Source organism: Capricornis sumatraensis, chromosome 23 (assembly GCF_032405125.1).
Source record: "Capricornis sumatraensis isolate serow.1 chromosome 23, serow.2, whole genome shotgun sequence".
In the NCBI taxonomy this organism is placed as follows: domain Eukaryota; kingdom Metazoa; phylum Chordata; class Mammalia; order Artiodactyla; family Bovidae; genus Capricornis; species Capricornis sumatraensis.
In genome coordinates this window covers 33,090,551-33,112,062 of record NC_091091.1, presented here as the reverse complement: position 1 = coordinate 33,112,062, position 21,512 = coordinate 33,090,551, and the positions used below count along the sequence as shown (strand labels likewise).

The following is a 21,512-nucleotide window of genomic DNA, read 5'->3' as shown; positions in this document are numbered from 1 at the left end:
AAGTACATACACAAGAATGTGTAAGTGCACACACAGGATATGTTCATACCATGACACACTTCAACTTTGCCAGTGACTACAGTGGATATGGAAGTGATTTTTTGCAGGTCATAAAGCTCTATAGGAGCTAAAGACAATGGTCTGAGGCCCAAGGCAGTCATCCTAAAAACAGTCACTTTGGAAGAATGTGTCAGGGCTGCCAAAGAGAAGAAAAATCTATTAAGGCCAAGCTCAAATTCAGTACATAGGACGAATCATAAAATATTTAAAACATACTTCTGTTCCATTAAAGTCTACATGATGGGGAGAAGGGTCAAGAACATGAACCTTTACAGCATCCTGAATTTAGGAGACCAAGGTGACAGGCAAGCACAGAGCAGCCCCCAGAAGGCATCACCACAGCTAAAAACAGACTTTTGGATCCATTTCCTGTGTCAGCTTTGAAATTATTGGAGACGCTGTGAACAGATTTCCAAGGTAAAAGCCTGGACCGAGAATCCTACAAAGAAGGCCAATGGCATGACGATTTTCTAACAGCTTCACCTATCGAGGCTTTAGGAATTAGTGTTCTCAGAAAATAGCATCAAACAAGAAAACTCATCTATGTATACAAAAACACGGGCTTCCTCAGAGGCTCAGCAGTAAAGAATCGGCCGGCAATGCAGAAGACGTGGGTTCGATCCCTTGGTTGGGAAGATTCCCTGGAGAAGGAAATGGCAACCCACTCCAGTATTCTTGACTAGGAAATCCCATGGGTGGAGGAACCTGGCAGGCTGCATGAAGTCCATGGGGGTCGCAAGAGTCGGACACAACTTAGCAATTAAATAATAACAACATACAAATACAGTATTACTTTTTATCTTAAAAGGGTCATAGTCATATCCAGAGGACTAAAATATTCTTCAGCTTTTGATCATGAAATTTTGAAAATATAAAATGAGATCAGGTTTAGACCAGATATGGAGAGTAATGCTAAGTTAGCCTTACCAGCATGAATATACCTTCCATGGAAAAGTATCTTAGAAAAAGAAATCTCAGTTATATTTAATTCTAGAGTTGTAAAATTCCTGTAATAACAGATCACAACAGTATATTTTTCATATAATTGTGGCTTAAATTAGTGATATACATAAAGTACTTACCTCTGGTCTGCCTGTGAGTTTTAGTTCTTTACCTTCAAACACAGAGACGATTACAGAAAGAAAAATGATCTGACAAGTCACAGTAAAATGAATTTCTAAGGAATATTTTATTAGAGCTATAATATTTTTGTTACCCTTTTACACAGTAATCTGCCTTCTGAGAAATGACCCTGATGAAATAATCCTGTTCTGTTCACTGCAGCACAATAAATTATGGAGGGAATGAATGAAAAATGTAAGGACTGAACGAAAGATGAACTAATATCACCGACTGAAATATTATGCGTGTATGAGTGGTAAGTCACTCAGTCATGTCTGACTCTGTGACTCTGTGGACTGTGGCCCACGAGGCTCCTCTGTCTAGGGGATTCCCCAGGTAAGAATCCTGGAGTGGGCTGCCATGCCCTCCTCCAGGGGATCTTCCCGACCCAGAAACTGAACTCGGGTCTGGCTGAGCGCTGAAGAATTGATGCTTTTGAACTGTGGTGTTGGAGAAAACTCTTGAGAGTCCCTTGGACTGTAAGGAGATCGATCCAACCAGTCCATTCTAAAGGAGATCAGCCCTGGGATTTCTCTGGAAGGAATGATGCTAAAGCTGAAATCCAGTACTTTGGCCACCTCATGTGAAGAGTTGACTCATTGGAAAAGACTCTGATGCTGGGAGGGATTGGGGGCAGGAGAAGAAGGGGACGACAGAGGATGAGATGGCTGGATGGCATCGGCGACTCAATGGACGTGAGTCTGAGTGAACTCCGGGAGTTGGTAATAGACAGGGAGGCCTGGTGTGCTGCGATTCATGGGATCACAAAGAGTCAGACACGACTGAGCGACTGAACTGAACTGAACTCCTGCATTGCAGGCAGATTCTTTACTGTCTGAGCCACCAGGGAAACTCTGAAATACTATGCACCCATTAAAATGATTAAGAATTTATAGAAACAGAAATTATCACTGTCAGCATCTTGTGTTTTTAAAAAATATGAGAAAATATGAATTAAATATTAGGATCATCATTATGTAAAATAAAGCAATGAATTATCAAAGGAGAGGGGAAGATAAGAAGGAAACAAATAAAAATGCAAAATATGAATCTTTTGAGGTAATAGGGCTAAGATTTTTTTTGCTTCTTTCTACTCTCAATTATTTCAAGAATACTCCATAATAAACAGATATTATTTTTATAGAGAATCTAATAAAAATGTAATTTTAAAATGGAAATCCTATTTATTAAGTACACATAGTGGAGGAAATTTTCTTGAGATCGTTCTGTGCAGTTTGGCTTTGTTATGTCTATCCAGAATGCCCTTATATTCCTGCAAGAAGGATAGCTGATATCCGAATTACAACATATTACCACTGATATGATCTGAATTTCTAAAACATTCTTTCATGGCTTTTTACAGCTTCCACAGAAAAAACCCAAAATATCTCAGGAAGTCATAGTCATAACAACAGAAACAGAAGCGTCAAGTTTTTGACCTTTCAACTAAAGTCAGAATTTTTTAAAAGTTCATCTCTGTCGTTTATACTTCTTTAGTCTATCTTAGACTGGAAAAAAAAAAAAAAAAGAATACGGCTACTGGCTTCACTCATAAACTCAGATACTCAAGTTGGCCAGTCACCTGTTAAAAGAGTGAGTACAGGTAGTAGCAGTAAAAGCTTCAAGCTGTTCCACAACATCCTTTGAACCCTGACCTAAGGGACCAACTCCGATAGTCTGCAGGTAGCTGGGTTTCCAGGACCATTCAGCCTCACTGCTGAGACTGTCAATAGAAGTGCCATTCTCTGATGTAGACAGCACTGCGCCTGGAGCTGGGCTAACAATCACATCACATAGCCTGCCAAACAGGAAAAGGACGGCACTCGGGCGCCACTGACCTGGGACAGAAGTGAACTTGATGCTGGGGCTGAAAGGCTCTACTTCTAACATTCTTTTACAATCTAATCCTCCACCCCAAATCCTGTAGTCTCTGTAACGTCTTAAAGAAACTTCAGCTTTGTTACAAGAAAAATGAAATATGCAACTATACACAGCCACCACAAGATGGCGCCAGCATCATAGTACATCATCAGATGTGAAAAGGTATTCATCATCACTGGACACTCCGCGTTCTCACCCTGGTACATCTCTTACTTGCTCCTTTCTCTTCCTATTTACTGAGACTTGGTCAAATATTTTACACAATGTTAGTTTTTTTATTGTTGTTTGTACAAGCTTAGGGATTTTGTTGTTGTTCATTTGATTTTATTTTCTGAAGAAGCAAACAATAATCTTAAACTGGGAAAAAATCCTCAACTCTATTTTTCCTCCTTTGAGCTGGTTCATTTTCCTGGATATGACCGTGCCCTAGCTAACCTCACACCAATAATGAAGGGAGAAATTACAAGATGGCTTAAGTACATGAATTCTAATTTTTTAAGTCGTTTTCAAATATATTCGGAGAAGGCGATGGCACCCCATTCCAGTACTCTTGCCTGGAAAATCCCATGGACAGAGGAGCCTGGTAGGCTGCAGTCCATGAGGTCGCGAAGAGTTGGACACGGCTGAGCAACTTCCCTTTCACTTTTCACTTTCATGCATTGGAGAAGGAAATGGCAACCCACTCCAGTGTTCTTGCCTGGAGAATCCCAGGGACGGGGGAGCCTGGTGGGCTGCCATCTACAGGGTCGCACAGAGTCGGACACAACTGAAGCGACTTCGCAGCAGCAGCAGCAAATATATATGTGTGTGTGCTCAGTCACTAAGTCGTATTAGACTCTTTGTGACCCCGTGGACTGTAGCCCACCAGACCCCTCTGTCCACGGGATTCCCCAGACAAGAATACTGGAGTGAGTTGCCATTTCCTACTCCAGGGGGTCTTCCCGACTCAGGGACCGAACCTGCGCCTCCTACAGCTCCCGTGTTGGCAGGCGGGCTCTTTACCACTGAGCCACCTGAGAAGCCCCACAGCATGGCGGATGGAGCCCAAGCGGAGCATGCCGTGTCTCTGAGCTTAGGAGGCACGCGCTGGAGGCGGGGACTGCTGAGATGGGTGAAACAGCAGAGTGTTGGAGAGAAGGCGCTCCGGAGATCTATAAAGGTGTCCTGTTAAGTCTTTGGCTGAAAATGAACTTGCATACGTAGAGGCAAGAGGATTTAAGGAGGACATGTATCAGGGAAACATGGGTAGAATGGACATTCTGGAGGTCACGCAAAGCAGGGGACAGAATTCTAAACAACAGAGGGTGGAATATGCACTGAACACGCCAGTCGTTCAAACGGAATGCAAGAAAGGCATACCCCCAAAGTCAGGCTACTCTAGACACGTCCTAACAAAGTTAACGATAAGCCTTGAAAGGGTATATCAGCAAATCATCTGCCTGCCCAAATAAAGGACAACATTCTCTACAACAAGCACTGTCAACAGGGGTGATATTATGCCCAGAGGCTAAAACTGGTACTTGGGAAGATATGGTTTAGTCCGTAAGTCTCGTCTGACTCTTTTGTGACCCCATGGACTGTAGCCCCTCCAGGGTCCTCTGTCCATGGAATTTTTCAGGCAAGAATACCGGAGTGGGTTGCCATTGCCTTCTCCAGGGGATCTTACTGACCCTGAAATCAAACCCACGTCTCCAGTATTGGCAAGCGGATTCTTTACCACTGAACTACTAAGGAATCCCACTTGGGAAGATGAAGAATTTTAAACATTACAAAAATTTATGGCCTTACAAAGGACCACATTACATGAACAGATATTCAGATACACAGTATATTCATGGTATTAAAATTTCCTTGGGGAGAGAGGAGCAATTAGGAAAAAGTCTTAAAAAGTTCCTTAGTGGGGTGAGAACAACAACAAAAAAAAATTGAGAGCCACTACTCCACAGGAAAACAACAAATTGCAGGCTTTTTAACAAAGACCCACAATATCAAGTACATACTAATAAAATTACTAGACATGCAAAGAAACAATGGAACAGAACAGAAAGCCTAGAAGTTGACCTGAATTTGATTCAGCATGGAATGAGAACTCTGTAGAATTTTGTGGAACAGGGTAACATATTCAGATCAAGGTGTTAGAAAGATCATTCTAGAGTGGAGAGAAGGACGGTTTAGGTTGGGAGAAGAATAAAAGAAGAAAAGGCTACTACAACCATCCAGATTGAGAAATATGAAGGCTTCCAGTGGTGGTGATGAAAGCAGGAAATATTTAAGTGGGAGGATTGTTAACTCTCAGTGACCAACTGGATGTGCAAGAAGATAAAGAGGGAAAAATTAAAGCTCATGCTGAAATGACTAGCATTGTCAAATTTAAGGTTTAAAGGACCCTGGATTAGAAGTGCCCAGTAAATAGTAAGGAATATGAATTTAGAGCTGGAGGGAGGTCTCAGTGAGAAATGCAAGAGAATATAGCTGTGGTCATTGAACTCACAGGAGTGATAACATGGTAGTGAGACAGTGGGGTAAGTGGAAAAGAAGCCTGAAGAGTCCAGGCAGCTGAAGGATGGGCAGAGGAAGAAGGGCCAGAAAAAAGAAAATAAGCAGGCAATGGGGTGGAAGAAAAAAGTGTTGAGTTGTCCTCTGCCTTTCCCCACTGGCAGAGATGTTCCCCCAAGGTCTTGATATTACAAGGGCCATGACAGAACGTCTTCATTTGCAATAAACATTGCAAATAAAAGAGGAAGGACCATCTCTACTACTTTTTCTTGGGGTTCAATACTTCTAGACATATCAGTATAACAAAGTAATCCAACATCTTTAAGAAGATATTTTTCATTCCATTAAAAAATAAAAGAATTAAATGTAAGAAGAAAATAAGAGTCAAAAGGGAATTATGGAAATATTTTCTACATTCTATTCAAATACCTCATGTGACAAAATATGGTAAAGTGGACAAAACTGTAAAACAGGAGGCAAAGGACCTCTTACTTCTCAAAGCCCTAGAATCACTTCCAATCGAGCCAGAGGAAAAGCCAAGGTCTTGACTCCTCCTCCAATGCCCTTACTGATCATTCCCCTGTCTCCCTCTATAACCACAGGCACCTCTCTCTCCCCGACTCAAGCAGAGAACACCCAAGCAAAGACAGTCACAACAGCCCTGCCAGTCACTATCAACTCACCTTATTTATTGAATTTAACACTATCTGAAACTAAGATACATGTATTTACTTGCTTCTCATCATCCCCACTACAATATAAATTCCATAAGGGCAAGAACTTGATCTCTTAATCATGGCTTTTTCCCCAGCAGCCAGGACACTGCCTGATTACTACAGAGCTCGAGAAAGATCTCTTGAGCGCTTCCCTGGTGGTCCAGTGGGTTAAGAACCTGCCTGCCAATGCAGGGGATGTGGGTTCGATCCCTGGTCTAAGCAGATTCCACCGCATGCAGTGGGGCAACGAAGCCCGTGTGCCACAATCACCGAGCTTGTGCTCTAGAGCCTGCAAACCGCAACCACGGAGCCTGCGCATCCAGAGGCTGTGCTCCGCAACATGAGAAGCCACTGCAGCGAGCCGCCCACGCGCCACAACTAGAGAGGGGCCCTCGCGCGCCGCAGCTAGAAAGCCCGTGCGCACCCACAAGACCCAGCACCGCCAAGAGTAAAGGGACGGAAAAGAGACTTGTGGAAGGAAATCCACAGTCAAGTCGAGCCTCTTTGTTCTATCGTGTGTAAACTGGGGATAGTAATCCACAGCTGTTCTGTCTGCTCTTCATACAATGAAATGAATAATGCGTGGTGAAACACTTAATAAACCGAATCACATACAAGGCGGTGATGGTGGTGGTGGTGAAGGATGTCTCCTGACACAGTAGAAGGGAACTGTGCGGCAAATATACAAATAAACACAAGAATCTTAATGATCGCCCAGAGAATAAGTGTTTAGTTCATAGTTGCTCATTCCATTTTCCTTTATAACAGAAAATACCCCTGAGAAACATTTACCTATGTGATATCCAAATATCTGAAGGACTCTACTCAAGATTACAGTCGTTAGGAAAGAAATTCTGAACACTGAGTTAGCTGACTTAGAAGCCATAAAAGCAACTTAACTTCTGGAAAAAAAAATTAAGAAGAAAAGATTAAAACTAAATTTAGTGTTGCAGCGCAGTGAAGTTGCTCAGTCGTGCCGGACTCTTTGCGACCCCATGGGCTGTAGCCCGCCAGGCTCCTCCATTCATGGGATTTTCCAGGCGAGAATACTGAAGTGGGCTGCCATTTCCTTCTCCAAATTTACTGTTATGGGTTGAATCGTGTCGCCCCGTTTCACGCGTTGAGGTCTAACCCTTAACACTTCAGAATGTGACTGTACATGGAGATGGGGGTCTGTAAAGAGTTAAATGAAATAAAATGAGGCCATTGGGGCGAGCCTTAATCTAATACAACTGGTTTCTGTAGGAGAAGAAGAAATTAGAACATAAACACATACGGACTGTGAAGACACATGGAGAAGAGGCCATCCACAAGCTACAGAGAGAGGCCTCATAACAAACAAACCCTTACGACACCTTGATTTTGGACTTCTAGACTCCAGAACCTCAAGAAGATACATTTTCGTTGTTTAAGGCACCCAGTTTGGGGTATGCTGTATGGCAATGCTAGCAGACTAATATGCTTAGTTGTTTTGCAAACCAAGAGAAGAAAATCTTTGGAAAAGCACTTCATAAAGATGAGGTAAACAAACTAAAATAATCCTTACACATATTTATTTTACTTTAATCACTTATATTAAAACATTAACTTTAATTAGAACTAAGTACAATTTTAAGTTATCAGATTCTTAAATCAGTCCAATTTTCTCATCATCTCTCACATTCTTGCTAAGGGAACCTATCTTTTACAAGCAGGGAAAGTTTTATCTAGTACAAAGTACAGAAGCGAGGCAGTTACATTTCTTTCCTGAATTTAGGCCTATTGTGGATTCTGATTTTTCTTTTTAATTAATAGGCATGCAACTTAAAAAGTAACTGCATCAGAGTCATTGACATACCCCGACTCAGCTTCTCAGGCAACTACCCATGATAATGTAAAATAAATATGCAAAACTGTAAGTCACCCTACTTCCAGACTCCAGGTAAAATTCTTAGGAGACTCAGTACCACTGGTCTTGTAGTGGGAGGGTAGGTACACTGTGGTCTAGGAGAGGTGGCTTCCACAAGTGAAACAGCTATGGAGGAAACAGAGGCAGAAGGGCCCTTATAAATTCTCAACTTTCTTTATAAATCTGGACCCCAGGGTCAGAAACACAGTCAGTTTACATGCCCACACCTGACTCTTGTCACTCACAAAATGGTAAGCTCAGATCTTTCTTCATCTACACTTTTTTTAATTTTAATTTTTAATTGTGGTAAAATACATATAAAATTTACCATCTTCACCAATGTTAAGTGTATAGTTCAAGGTGGTGAAATATATTCACATGGCTGAGCAACCAATTTCTACAGCTTTTTATGCACAAAACTGAAATTCTACAGCCACGAAACAGTAGCTGCCCAGTTCCCCTCCCCTCAGCGCTTGGTAACCAGCAATCTACTTCCTACTTTAAGTGGCTCATCTAAGCGGAAACATGGCTCCACGTGGCTCTAAGTGGCTCATCTATTTGTCCTTTGTGACTGGCTTATTTCGCTTAGCATGATGTTCTCAGTGTTCATCCTTGCCGTATGTCAGAATGTCCTGCATGTTTAAGCTGCCTTAATAGTCCACTGTATGCACGCACCACGCTGTGTTCATCCACTCACCTGTGAATGCACACTACAGGGCTTCCCTGGTGGCTCAGAGTGTAAAGCGTCCGCCTGCAATGCGGGAGACTGGGGTTCGATCCCTGGGTCAGGAAGATCCCCTGGAGAAGGAAATGGCAACCCACTCCAGTATTCTTGCCTGGAGAATCCCATGGACAGAGGAGCCTAGTAGGCTACAGTCCATGGGGTCACAAAGAGTTGGACATCGGACATGACTGAGCGACTTCATTTCTTTCTTTCTATCTAGGTTGCTTCCATCTTTGGGTATTGCCACAATAACACCTATCTCTTCAAGATCCTGCTTTCAATTTTCTGGAGTATATACCCAGAAGTGGAATTGCTCATCTGTATCTTTCTGCTCCTATTACCTTCTAATTACTAACAATTTTAATGCCAATATCTTTAAATTTATATTCTTAAATTTGCTAATGGTGGGTGGAGTTGAAAGTCAGATATATAGGAAGAGAAAGCTAAATATTCTCATAAGACACTCAATACAAAGGACCCCTTATATAAAATATTAATTGAGCTCCTAGAGGGGAGAAGTGTAACATATCCTTTCAAAACTCTGGTAATAAAGGCTATGAAGCCTATCTCAGAAAAACATACATATAGAAACACACATCCAAATATACTGATATAATTTCAGGATATTCACAAATCCCTGAAGTTCATCCATGAACAATGCAGCTTAAAACCTGCAAACTCTGAAAGGCCCCAAATTAGATTTCAAAATTCTGATAAATGCTAAATATCAATAAATACCATCCAAACTCAAAAACCATATGACTTGACTCCATTTTGTGAGTCAGGAATCCAACATACCTTTAAGTCCATCATCAGCAAGCCCTACAAGCAAAACAATGGCAGCTGTGGCATGTCTTTGGCACAAGCTCCTAAAGACGACGCACTTAATGCTGATGAAGGTGTGTGGGGGAAGCAATTAAAAAAAAAAAAAGATGTGACAATCACTGTAAAGATTGGCAAGAATAATAAAGGATCGAATGTGACTCACGAAATCTGCCTCGAGTTTTCCCATTTCTTGCTTGTAGCTTCTCATCCTGTTGCTGTACATTCCTCGACTTTGGGGAGGTATCTCTCGGACTTCCAAATCCATCTGTTCCAGCTGGAAGGGTGAGAGAAAACCATGGTTTAAACCATCTGCTTACTCTTCACATGACTTAATGTTGAGAGCTGAAAGCATTTAATTCCAAGTCCTCATTTTACAACTTGAGGAATCAAGCCCAGGGAGCAAACTGCCTGTGGTCAAGTGAACACTGGGACCACTTTTGTGCTCCATTTTTGTTAAGGTCAATAAACAGTTACTGAGGGCTTGCCAAGTGACACAAGGAGTGCCAAAGTGTTTACTCTGTCAAGAATTTTTAAAACCATGTGCATTAAGCCAAACACCCTCCATGATAATGATTTTACTATCTCTGGAGCATCCTACCATCCATCCCAAATTGGTCTGGTCTTCTGACTTCAAACCACTAGGACTATGAGAAGATACACCAAACCATGATTTCTACAGTTACTCTATGAAATATCAGCCCAGTCTCAGTTAGTTGGTGAAAATTCTCCTGAAAAGTCTTTTCTGATTAGGATACAACCAATATGTGATTGTGACCTCCAACCTCATACTTTATAACCAGGCGGATATGGAGCTAAATGGATATAGTAACATATTAAATTACACAAGGCTCAGTGAAATCACAGCAGGGCACTTTATAACAACCTGGATACAACACATGAGCATTTCATGGGAGGCAATACTGAAACAGTATGATGATTAAGAAAACAGGCTTTCAAGTCAGACATCTGCATTCACATCATAGGCTCCACTGCTCAGTAGTCATGCAAGCTTGGACAGGCTTCTTAACTTCTCTGGGTCTCACATGTCTCATTTCTAAAAAATAGTATGTCTTTTGTAAGACAACTATAAAGATTAAACAGGGTAATTCCTATAATGTGCTTAGAACAGTATCTTTTACTTGGTAATTACTCAACTAATGTGAATAATAGGAGTGGTGATTACTGATGATGAAATAGAAAGACAGCAAGCATGATGTAAGGTATCAAAGATAGCTTATTTACACTTGGCATTAAAAAATAAAAACCACCAACTACAAATTGCCTCAGGTGATGTCTAATAAACTCACATCCAAAATGTCAGATATTTTGCCTCTTAGAGCAGTAGCCCTAATAAATTATTTCCATAAACACTACACACTTGGCACTAATACAACTCTTACTTGTCTGGTGTTAAGAGTCTGAGTAAAAATAGTAAAACTCAGATAAACAAAATTTTAAAAAATGTTTCAACTTACAATCTTTAATTTTTATAAAGAAAAAAAGTTTTCATTAGCCTTGATTTAAGCAGTAACCATTTAAATTATTGCCATGTCTCAGCATAACTATGAAGCACCAATAAATCAGTTACTCAGCAATGCAATTATTTAGAACACTTCTCTGAAATCATCATTAAGAACTGAGTTTTAGAAAGGTCGAGCAGGAGCATCCAGACAAATAACTGCAAAAGCACATGTAAGAGAAAATCTGAGTTTTAACTATAGTTTTGTTTCAGGCATTTTATAAGGACATACTAATTAAAAGTTGGTAAGACAAAGAAAAAGGAAACACACGACAAACACTTGAAACCAGAAACAAGAGTAATACTACTAGTTTTATATTATCACAACATTCACATGGCCAATGTCAAGCAGAATACATGGTGATTATGAGACATGCAGTGTCCAAGAGACCAATACCAATTGTTCAACAGAAATACAACTAATCCTAACAAATAAAATCATAATGAAGTTCTTTTCTTACGGTCCTCATCAAAAACACAGTATATAATGATGTGTGTCCTTAATAAGGATGCCATCAGAATTAAGTCAGCTGCATAGACATTTTAAACAAACAGAAACACATATCTAAGACAAAACTCTTCATATTAGTAACAACTGGAGATGACCATAAGCTCCACAGGGGTATAACCATGTTTTACAGTTCTTGGTACAGTGAAACTTTGGTTATTAGGAAAGAAGCTTTCTAACATCATCATGTAAATCAATGTCTCCGAAAGAGGGCAAACCAATGAACTGAAACACAGATTTTGATGGCAAAGACAAACAAAAACCCTGCTACTGAGAACTTAACAACAAGCTGAGAAGTTAACCCACGATCCAAAGAATTGACCAGTTGTACTTCCCTGGTGGCTCAGTGGTAAAGAATCTGCTTGCAACGCAGGAGACCTAGGTTCGATCCCCGGGAAGATAGGGAAGATCCCCTGGAGAAGGACATGACACCCCACTCCAGTATTCTTGCCTGGAGAATCCCATGGGCAGGGGAGACTGATGGGCTACAGTCCAAGGGATTGCAAGGAGTCGGACATGACTGAGTGACTAAGCCTGCACTATGTATGGTAACCATAGCAACCAGAAGGAAGAAGCGTCTTGGTTGGCAGCTATGGCATGTAAAAGTTCAGTCTTCATACATGAAGGCCAAGAAGCAGGAGGAAAACAGTTGATTGTAAAAAAGAAAGGAAAGAGAAAAGAATTTGGAAAAACAGAAATAAAAAACAACTTTCAAAACAGAAGCAAACATGAGAGGCTGAGGATTAGAATAAAGCTGCTCCTGCAGAGACAGTGAGATTAGAAGTAAGTCTTACAGAGTGTGGGCTTCCCAGATAGCTCAGTTGGTAAAGAATCTAACTGCAATGCAGGAGACCTCAGTTTGATTCCTGGGTCAGGAAGATTCTGTATTCTTCAGCTTCCCTGGTGGCTCAGCTGGTAAAGAATCCGCCTGCAATGCAGGAGACCTGGGTTTGATCCCTGGGTTGGGATGATCCCCTGGAGAAGGTCAAGGCTACCCACTTCAGTATCCTGGCTTGGACAATTCCAGGGAATGTATAGTCTGTGGGGCCACAAAGAGTCGGACACTACTGAGTGACTTTCACTTTCACTGTCAGAGGGTATGGAATGCACAGGCGTTCTGACAGCTAGAAAAGAACTGAAGATAGGCAAGATGGATCAGCAGCTCTGCAACTTGCTGCCTGAGCACTCACAGACATGGAAGGAAGTGTCTGCGGTGTAATCAGTTCAGTTCAGTCACTCAGTCGTGTTCGACTCTTTGCGACCCCATGAATCGCAGCACGCCAGGCCTCCCTGTTCATCACCATCTCCCGGAGTTCACTCAGACTCACGTCCATCAAGTCGATGATGCCATCCAGCCATCTCATCCTCGGTCGTCCCCTTCTCCTCCTGCCCCCAATCCCTCCCAGCATCAGAGTCTTTTCCAATGAGTCAACTCTTCTCATGAGGTGGCCAAAGTACTGGAGTTTCAATTTTAGCGTCATTCCTTCCAAAGAAGGACTGATCTCCTTCAGAATGAACTGGTTGGATCTCCCTGCAGTCCAAGGGACTCTCAAGAGTCTTCTCCAACACCACACTTCAAAAGCATCAATTCTTCAGCACTCAGCCTTCTTCACAGCAGATGGTGATGGCAGCCATGAAATTAAAAGATGCTTACTCCTTGGAAGAAAAGTTATGACCAACCTAGATAGTATATTCAAAAGCAGAGACATTACTTGGCCGACTAAGGTCCGGCTAGTCAAGGCTATGGTTTTTCCTGTGGTCATATATGGATGTGAGAGTTGGACTGTGAAGAAGGCTGAGCACCGAAGAATTGATGTGGTGTAATGGGGAGCTATAACCACCTACTCCTCAGAACCCCCCACCCGTCTTGAGCAGCAGACCTGCGGTGCATGGCCCTGCTACTCAGGCAAATTAGCTTGGAGTGCCACGCCTTCGAGTCCTTTGGAGACAGTCATCGTGCCTCAAGGCAACTGAAGAGTCTAAGAAAGTTCTATGGAAAAATATCACTGTTGTCAATGTTTAGTTGCTCAGTCATGTCCAACTCTTTTGCAACCCCATGGACTGTAGCCTGCCAGGCTCCTCTGTCCATGAGATTCTCCAGGCAAGAATACTGGAGTGGGTTGCCATTTCCTTCTCCAGAGGATCTTCCCAACCCAGGGACCGCGTCTCATACATTGCATTGTATTACAGGCGGATTCTTTACAGCTGAGCCACCAGAGAAGCTTGGGAAAATATTGGGTTGGCCTAAAACATTCATTCAGGTTTTTCTATAACATCTTATGAAAATATGTGAATGAATTTTTTGGCCAAAGCAATAGTAACCCAAAAGAAGACCTATAATTGGAGAATTCTGTTTAAGCTACAGTTTCCAAACTTGTTTGAACAGGCAACACCAGTTAACCGAAACACACTCTGGGAAACTGTAGTAACTTTATCAATACTGAGGGAACACCAAGTGGTACCCGCCAGTATGGAGAAAAGCAACACCCTCATTTAGGACCACAATGCAGGAACAAGTCGAATCATACTTGCAATACCAGTCTTTGAAACCCCAAATTAGGACACAATATATTTCAATACTTTTTGTTCCTTGATTTGAGAATTTATTAGTATCAAAAAGTTAAAGCTCTGGGTTTAGCATACCTAAGTCCAAATCCTTACAGAAGCACTAACTGGGTGTGGGACCACAAACAATCTTTCTAAGCCTCAGTTTTCCCATCTACAAAATGGGAGTAATCATGTTCCTCTGTGTATCTCTCACACTTCTACATGTCTTGCTGCAACACCAAGAATGCAAGGCCCTGATCACTCTTTTCCCAGGCAGGGAGCAATCTGAGGGTCGGAAACAATGTGTGCCTTGGGGCAAAGACCAGGCTTGCTTACAGGCTGCTATAAAGCAGTATCCTTTCCAGGCCCCGCGTTTCTCTCCTATAAGATAATCCACTGACGTGCAGGCATTTTTCTAGGCAAACATGCATCAGCCCTGCCAGGGGACAGCGTGAGGAATCTCGCCCGTGACAAGGTCATGAGGAAGGAAGCCTGACAAAACGCAAGGACGTGATCAGGCTTCAGGGGTTCCCCCTGGTATTTCCCAGGCATGTACCCCCAAAAACCAAAAATCTGCCAGCCTTTGTACTCTGCTTTTTCACTTTTCTAATATTCTCTGGAAAAAGTCAACTCAGGGCTTTAGTCTTCTGCATTTGAAAGGGATGTTTCAGCTCAAACTCCCTCTGATAACTCTCTAGCTTGCCTAACAGGTTCCCCTGGACCTCTTACAGCTTGTGAATTGCTTACAGCCCCCCAACCGCGAGAAGCACAAAGCTTAAAAGCATCTTAAAGATACAGAGCCTTTTCTAAAGAGTTAAAAATTATATTGGTAGAGGGTTTTCACTGTTGACTCAATGACTGCTGCCAGGCCTCCATATTCTTTATCTTTTAGGCACCTGGGAGGATGTTAATCAATGTAAATGGGATATGGGAAAAGATATATAATAGTTTTGATGTTAGCAACACTAGACTTTTGAGTTAATTACTTTTCTTTTGTTATAAATCACTGTACTCCTTTTACTTGTTATAAATTGCTGTATCTTTGCTATGTAAGAATGTAACTTTATTTAGTGCTTTCTGAGAGTGGCACCAGACTTTGGGAAGATCAACAGAAATAAGTCTTCAGGTTGACAAACCCTTATCAGAAAAAAGGCTGTAAAATGTTAATTGGCCCTTTAGGCCGGAAGATGATGTAAATTACCTAAGACTTGGGTATGTATACAACTAGGTATGCAGAGAGAAAAGCCTGGTTTTGATAAGAGTCTGGGCTGCTAACACTGCATAATTTTGTATTACCCATTGATCTCTATGTACAATCAAAAAGGCATAAAAGGCCTTTCTAGACAATAGAGGCCGGGGCCAGTCGCTGGACTGGTTTCCCCCGTGTCTCCTCTTTACTCTAATTTCAGGCTGAATTCCCATCTGGAGCGGGGCGGTTCACCACATCTACTTACTTGCCCTGGCTTCTAAGACCTGCGCGAAAGGGAGCCTAAGGCGGGGCACCCTTTGATATTCAAGTGGGCGCTGGTGGCCCAACGTAGATGGTGCAAGTTCCTTGTCTGGAGCTTTATTGGCCTTCCCCGTAAGCCACGTTATTCAGCCTTCTTTCTCCACTAAATTTTTCTACTATACTATTTCTTCCTAATCTCTTTTTATATTTCTATCTAAATAAGTTTTTCCCTCGCCTATCCGTCTCCCCTTCGAATTACCCTGGATCCACCGGGGCTGGACCCCGGCACAACCCCTTGGCAATTAGGGCTCAGGGAACTGACTCAAGCCTGCAGAAATTTTGGCAGCAGCTTTTGCTGTGAGTAATAAGAGCCTTTTTTCTCTGACGTAGGAATCTAATGTCTCTATCAGCATCCTTGAGATTGTGGCAAGCTCACTTGTAAGCGGACAAGTAGGGAAAAGCTCAATCCTTAACAGTTTTTGACAAACAGTTCCTGTCTCATAGAGATTTTGTGAAAATTAAATAATATAAAGCAAATAACATGCTTAACCCACGTCTGGTACCTAATAGACCTTTAACCAGGGTTAGCTATTTATAGCTATTATGACAGGTATTATGAAGTGATAAAAATTCGAGTGGGCATTTAATCAATCACCTTTATTAAGAGGAATAAAATCCCAAGAAGTTATTAAATTCTCTCCAATGTAGACACTGATGAATTCTTAATCATGAGCACTTAAGCAGGTACGCTTCACATTTCTACAATGAATAAATGAGGCTTAGAGGAAGGCATCAGAATAAATGGCTCTGGTAGTGTTTTAAATATGTTACTAAGTCTGTACATACCAGTTCTTTCGCTTCTTCGAGCTGTTTCTCCACATTTGCAACCATCTGCTTCTTCTCATCTGAAACCAACAACAACATCAAGGAATTGCTAAGGTTACAGATAAACTTAATATTTAAAAACTTCTATTTTTATATATCTTTTTTTCCATTCTGATTAACCAGAGTAAAGAATTAGCATATCAGGCAAATGGCCATATCCTTCTTTGGTGGGTTAGGAAATAGTGTAAGACACTGATTCTAGGCAATCTGGAAATACATAATCCTACAGAGTACTGAAGAGATGCTGTAACATTTTTAAGAAAAAACAAAAATTATTTTGCTCTTTACAAGAGACTGTGTCAACAACAGATTTAGAGGTGGCATGAGGAATCTGCAAACTCATTAATTTAATAAATTGGGAATAATGTACTCATGAGGACAACTTAAAAATTACATATTAAAAAAAAAGGTCATATATAACAAAACAAAAACCCACAAACTAAAAAACCAAAAGTAACATATAATAATTACTAAAACTGAGCAAGATCTTACCATCCTTTAAAAAACTGTGCTTTCCTTAAGAGCTGAATGTAATGGAAGAAAGATTTGAAGTCAGAACTACTGATTCTAAACCCCAAACCATTATCTACTCATGGTTATGGGATCTTGGGTAAGAAAGAGTTTTTAGCTGAGACTTGGTAGATACTCTCTAAACTGGAAACTAAATACATCTACTTGGACTCTTTTTAGCTCAAATAAGTTGATGCAAGAGGAATTACTTCTAATTTGTGAAATGCTAAATACTTACATGTGATTTCTTCAAACTGTACCACAATCCAGCTATAACCCAACCACAACTCTCCATTCTAGGAGAGACATGTTCTAGCAGATAGTTTTGGAAAAATTATCCTTACCCTCATTCCAAGTCTATCAGCCCGTTTATTTCTCCCTGGAAATCACCAGCTCTTTGAAGTTTTATCTAACCCAACAGAAGAATTATCTCCTTGCTCTTATAGAAAGTTCCTAGATCTCTTACCTAATCCTCATGATTTCTCTCTCACACTCACAGGGCTGATTTATCTTCTGCCTTGGAGGCTCTGGGAAGACAGGAGCCATGTCCTAGTTCTACAGTCTAGCCCTGAGCCTGATGTATAATCAGTTCTCAAATCATGGTAGTAAAATGAATAAATAGTGCAGTGAATACAAGAATTTATGAAAGAAGCTATGCTACCAACCACAATGGTTTCACTTTCACCATTTAATCCCTCTTCCCCCATTTGATCTTCCAGAAATGTGGCTCTGGTTGAATCGTTTGAGCCTGGAAGTCAAGGCCCTCCACATTCCAGACCCAAGCAACTTTTCCAACTGTATTCCAACTGCTAGCTCTCTAGTATGTGCTCTGCATGCTATCCATTACTATCCAAGCGCAATTTTATTCCCTGACCTAAGCCTTTGTTCAAGGTACTATTTAGGTTCTTTGGCTGAATACAACAGAACTGATTCTGGCTAACCTAAGCCAAAAACAGAATTTATTAGAATAATTCAGGGTGGCTCACAGGGTCCCATCACATCATGGCAAATAGAGGGGGAAAAAGTGGAAGCAGTGACATATTTTCTTTTCTTGGGCACCAAAATCACTGCAGATGGTGGCTGCAGTCATGTAATTAAAAGATGCTTGCTTTTCAGAAGAAAAGCTATAACAAACTTAGCATATTAAAAAGCAGAGACATCACTTTGTCGACAAAGGACCATATAGTTAAAGCTATGGTTTTTCCAGCAGTCCTGGATGGACGTGAGAGTTGGACCACAAAGAAGACAGAGCACCAAAGAGCTGATGCTTTTGAATTGTGGTGCTGGAGAAGACTCTTGAGAGTCCCTTGGACTGCAAGGAGATCAAACCAGTCAATCCTAAAGGAAACCAACTCTGAATAGTCATTGGAAAGACTAATGCTAAAGCTGAAGCTCCAATACTTTGGCCACCTGATGCAAACAGCCGACTCATCAGAAAAGACCCTGATATTGAGAAAGATTGAAGGCAAAAGGAGAAGGCAGCAGCAGAAGATGAGATGGTTAGATAGCATCACCGACTCAATGGACATGCATTTGAGCAAACTCCAGGAGACAGTGGAGGATAGAAGAGCACGGCATGTTGCAGTCCTTTGGGCTGCAAACAGACTCGAAATAGCAACTGATTAAAAAGAACAAAGAATCAATGGAAAAGGTGTTCCCAGCTCAGGGAGGACAGTACCCTGGTGGCTCAGGGAACCAAGGGAGCAGGAATTTACTGACAGTCTCTGCAGAAGCAGAATCCAAATTTCAATTTCTGGCAAAAATTCACTGACTGTCCTCCCTTGAGTAAGGTATTTTCTTCTTGACCTGGACAGGGCATGGCAGCCTGTCAGTTCCACCAACACTGAGTTTAGAGAATTTCTCAAAGGAAAATGGAGAAGATGCTCTCAGAAGGTAGAACAGAGGGTTCTGGGCCTTCGGAAGCAGCAGGTGCCCACTGTATCCACTCACTGCAACTCATTTAGTCTTTCCCCTTTTCCATCTGCTGAATCCCACTACCCTTCCAGGTGACCTCCCAGGACATGATCTTATCTCCTCTGAATTCCCAGACCTCCGTGCCCTAGCATCCCTGATGGTCATTAGTAATTGGTTCCCTTCAGCCTCATTTCCAGCTCCTTGAAGGCAGGGACGACTCTCAACACATCTTTGTCCTAATTCCGTATTTAGCACAGACAGTTGTACATGGTAGGTGTGCACTGTGTGTTTACTGAATGAATCCACGAGTCTTATAATTCAACACCATATTTGTTACTCACAGAGAATAAGAAAAATTGTAAAAGGTCATCACATAGTCCAGTTGTTTTTAAACATGGCTGCTCTATTTCATATTCAGTGCTCCCATTTAATTTAGTTTATGTTTTCCAACGTCTCCATTTCATTTTTTGTTGTTCTTTCTCAAGCCTTTAGCAAACGTAGTAGAAAAGCTTTTGTGTGTGTATGTATATATATATATGTATATATATATATATATATAGTACACATAATCTATATATATTTTAGAAACCTTATGAATGTTTGTCTAGCTAAAATATTTCTAACATTTTGGTTCCACTTGTTTGACCAAGTATGAATAGGATGCTAGATTTCTAATTTAAATGCACCCAAAACTTTGATATAGTTCCATTTATTTTGGCATCTAGTATTACTCCTAAAAGTCTAGAAAGTTTATCATCTCAGTGATTTAAAAAGTTGTTTTTGAATGAGGCTTGAAACTTCTAATCCAATTCTGAGAATATAAAAAAATGTTACGTTGTAAAAAACATCAAACAAATAGGAAACTGACATGCAATATAGAATTATTAACTAAAGTACAGATTCCATTCAAATTTCTCTCTCTCACACACACACACACAAAACGAGAGAAAGAAAAATTGTATCAGTGAGGACTGGGGCAAATCTCCCAATTAGAATGCAAGTTTCTCTTTATGAAAAAAATAATTAAGACAAACCCATTCTAGAATGATTTGTGTGAATAAAGGACTGGAGTTGGAGACATTAATATAACTCATGTTTAGCTTATTATAAATATAGATGGCCTCATACACAAAACTTTATCAGTATGTATGTATACATGAGTTACCCTACACACATTTTTCTTTGCTGTGTCAGCTAAATGGGTCCAGAAGTAATAAAACCTCAGTACCAATGTGTGCACCTAATGTCCAGATCTTGGTTTCTAACACCATTTTTCAATAACAGGAAAGAGGACTCTGCTGCTGATTCAAGGACTGGTATACGAAAAATACAGGATGATTCTGGAGTATCTTATAATATCAGAAAGTAAGGAAATGCTAATAAGGAGAGAAAAAAGAACCCCACTGATGGGCATATATCAAAATGACACAAAAGCCAGCTGGAAGGAATTCCAATGGTCAAAGCTGCAATAATATGAGCAGCAAAATAAAGTGGTATTGGAATACAACACAAAGTATAAATGAGTCTGTGCATATAAATGACTGGATTAACAAGTGGAGGAGAACAGAGAAATCTCTCTAGAAGAAACATATAGAAGAATTCCAAATAATTTACATAAATCCTCAGCCTTCAAGGAGATGAAGCATGATCCCCTACTCCTTAAGTGTGGGCTATGCATATGATTTCCTTCTAAGAATAAGGAAAAGAGGGAAAAGAGTAACTTTACAGGAGAGAAACCTGACAAATACTACCTTAGCCAGGTGGTCAAAGTTAATATCAAGACTGCTGAGTTACCTTACAGTGTGAATTCTTGACATGATATGATGAAAACGGTGGTCTACCTCTGTGGTCTTCCTCTCAAAAACTTATAACCCTAGTCTGATGATGAGAAAAACATCTGGCAAATCCCAACTGAGGAACATTCTATAAAACGGTCAGTATTCCTCTAAACTGTAACGTCTTCAAAAACAAAGAAAGGGCTGTGAAACTGTCACAATCAAGAGGAACCTGAGGAGTCATGATTACTACAATTGATTTGTAGTACTCTGGACTGGACCCTAGAATAGCAAAAAGACACTAGATTTAAAAAAAGAAGAAAAAGAACGAAATCTGAATAAATTATGGACTTCAGTTAATAATAAGTAGCAACACAGGTTCACTTGCTGCAAGAAATGTATCATATTAATATAAGAAGCTAACAATAGAGGAAACTGGACATGGACTACACAGGAATTCTCTGTATTATTTTTGTGATTTCTCTGTAAATCTAAACCTGTTTTAAAATTAAACATTTTCTTAAAAAATCAATGAAGCTATTACTTGCCATGCATGTGTGCATAGTTGCTTCAGCCATGTTCAACTCTTTGTGATCCCATGGACTGTAGCCCACCAGGGTCCTCCGTCCATGGGATTCTCCTGGCAAGAATACTGGAGTGCGTTACCATCTGCTCCTCCAGGAGACCTTCCC

At 40.9% G+C, this 21,512-nt stretch overlaps 1 protein-coding gene across 2 annotated transcripts in view; it reads right to left on the bottom strand.

Annotated features, from left to right (window-relative positions):
- VTI1A (vesicle transport through interaction with t-SNAREs 1A) overlaps positions 1–21,512 on the bottom strand; it is a 373,485-nt gene that overhangs the window by 345,833 nt on the left and 6,140 nt on the right. For both annotated transcript variants that reach the window (XM_068961555.1, XM_068961554.1), the window contains exons 2-3: positions 16,583–16,641; positions 9,876–9,986 (exon numbers count right to left, since the gene is read on the bottom strand). In XM_068961555.1, the coding sequence (XP_068817656.1) occupies positions 9,876–9,986; positions 16,583–16,641 (170 nt within the window). The remainder of the gene's footprint in view (positions 1–9,875; positions 9,987–16,582; positions 16,642–21,512) is intronic.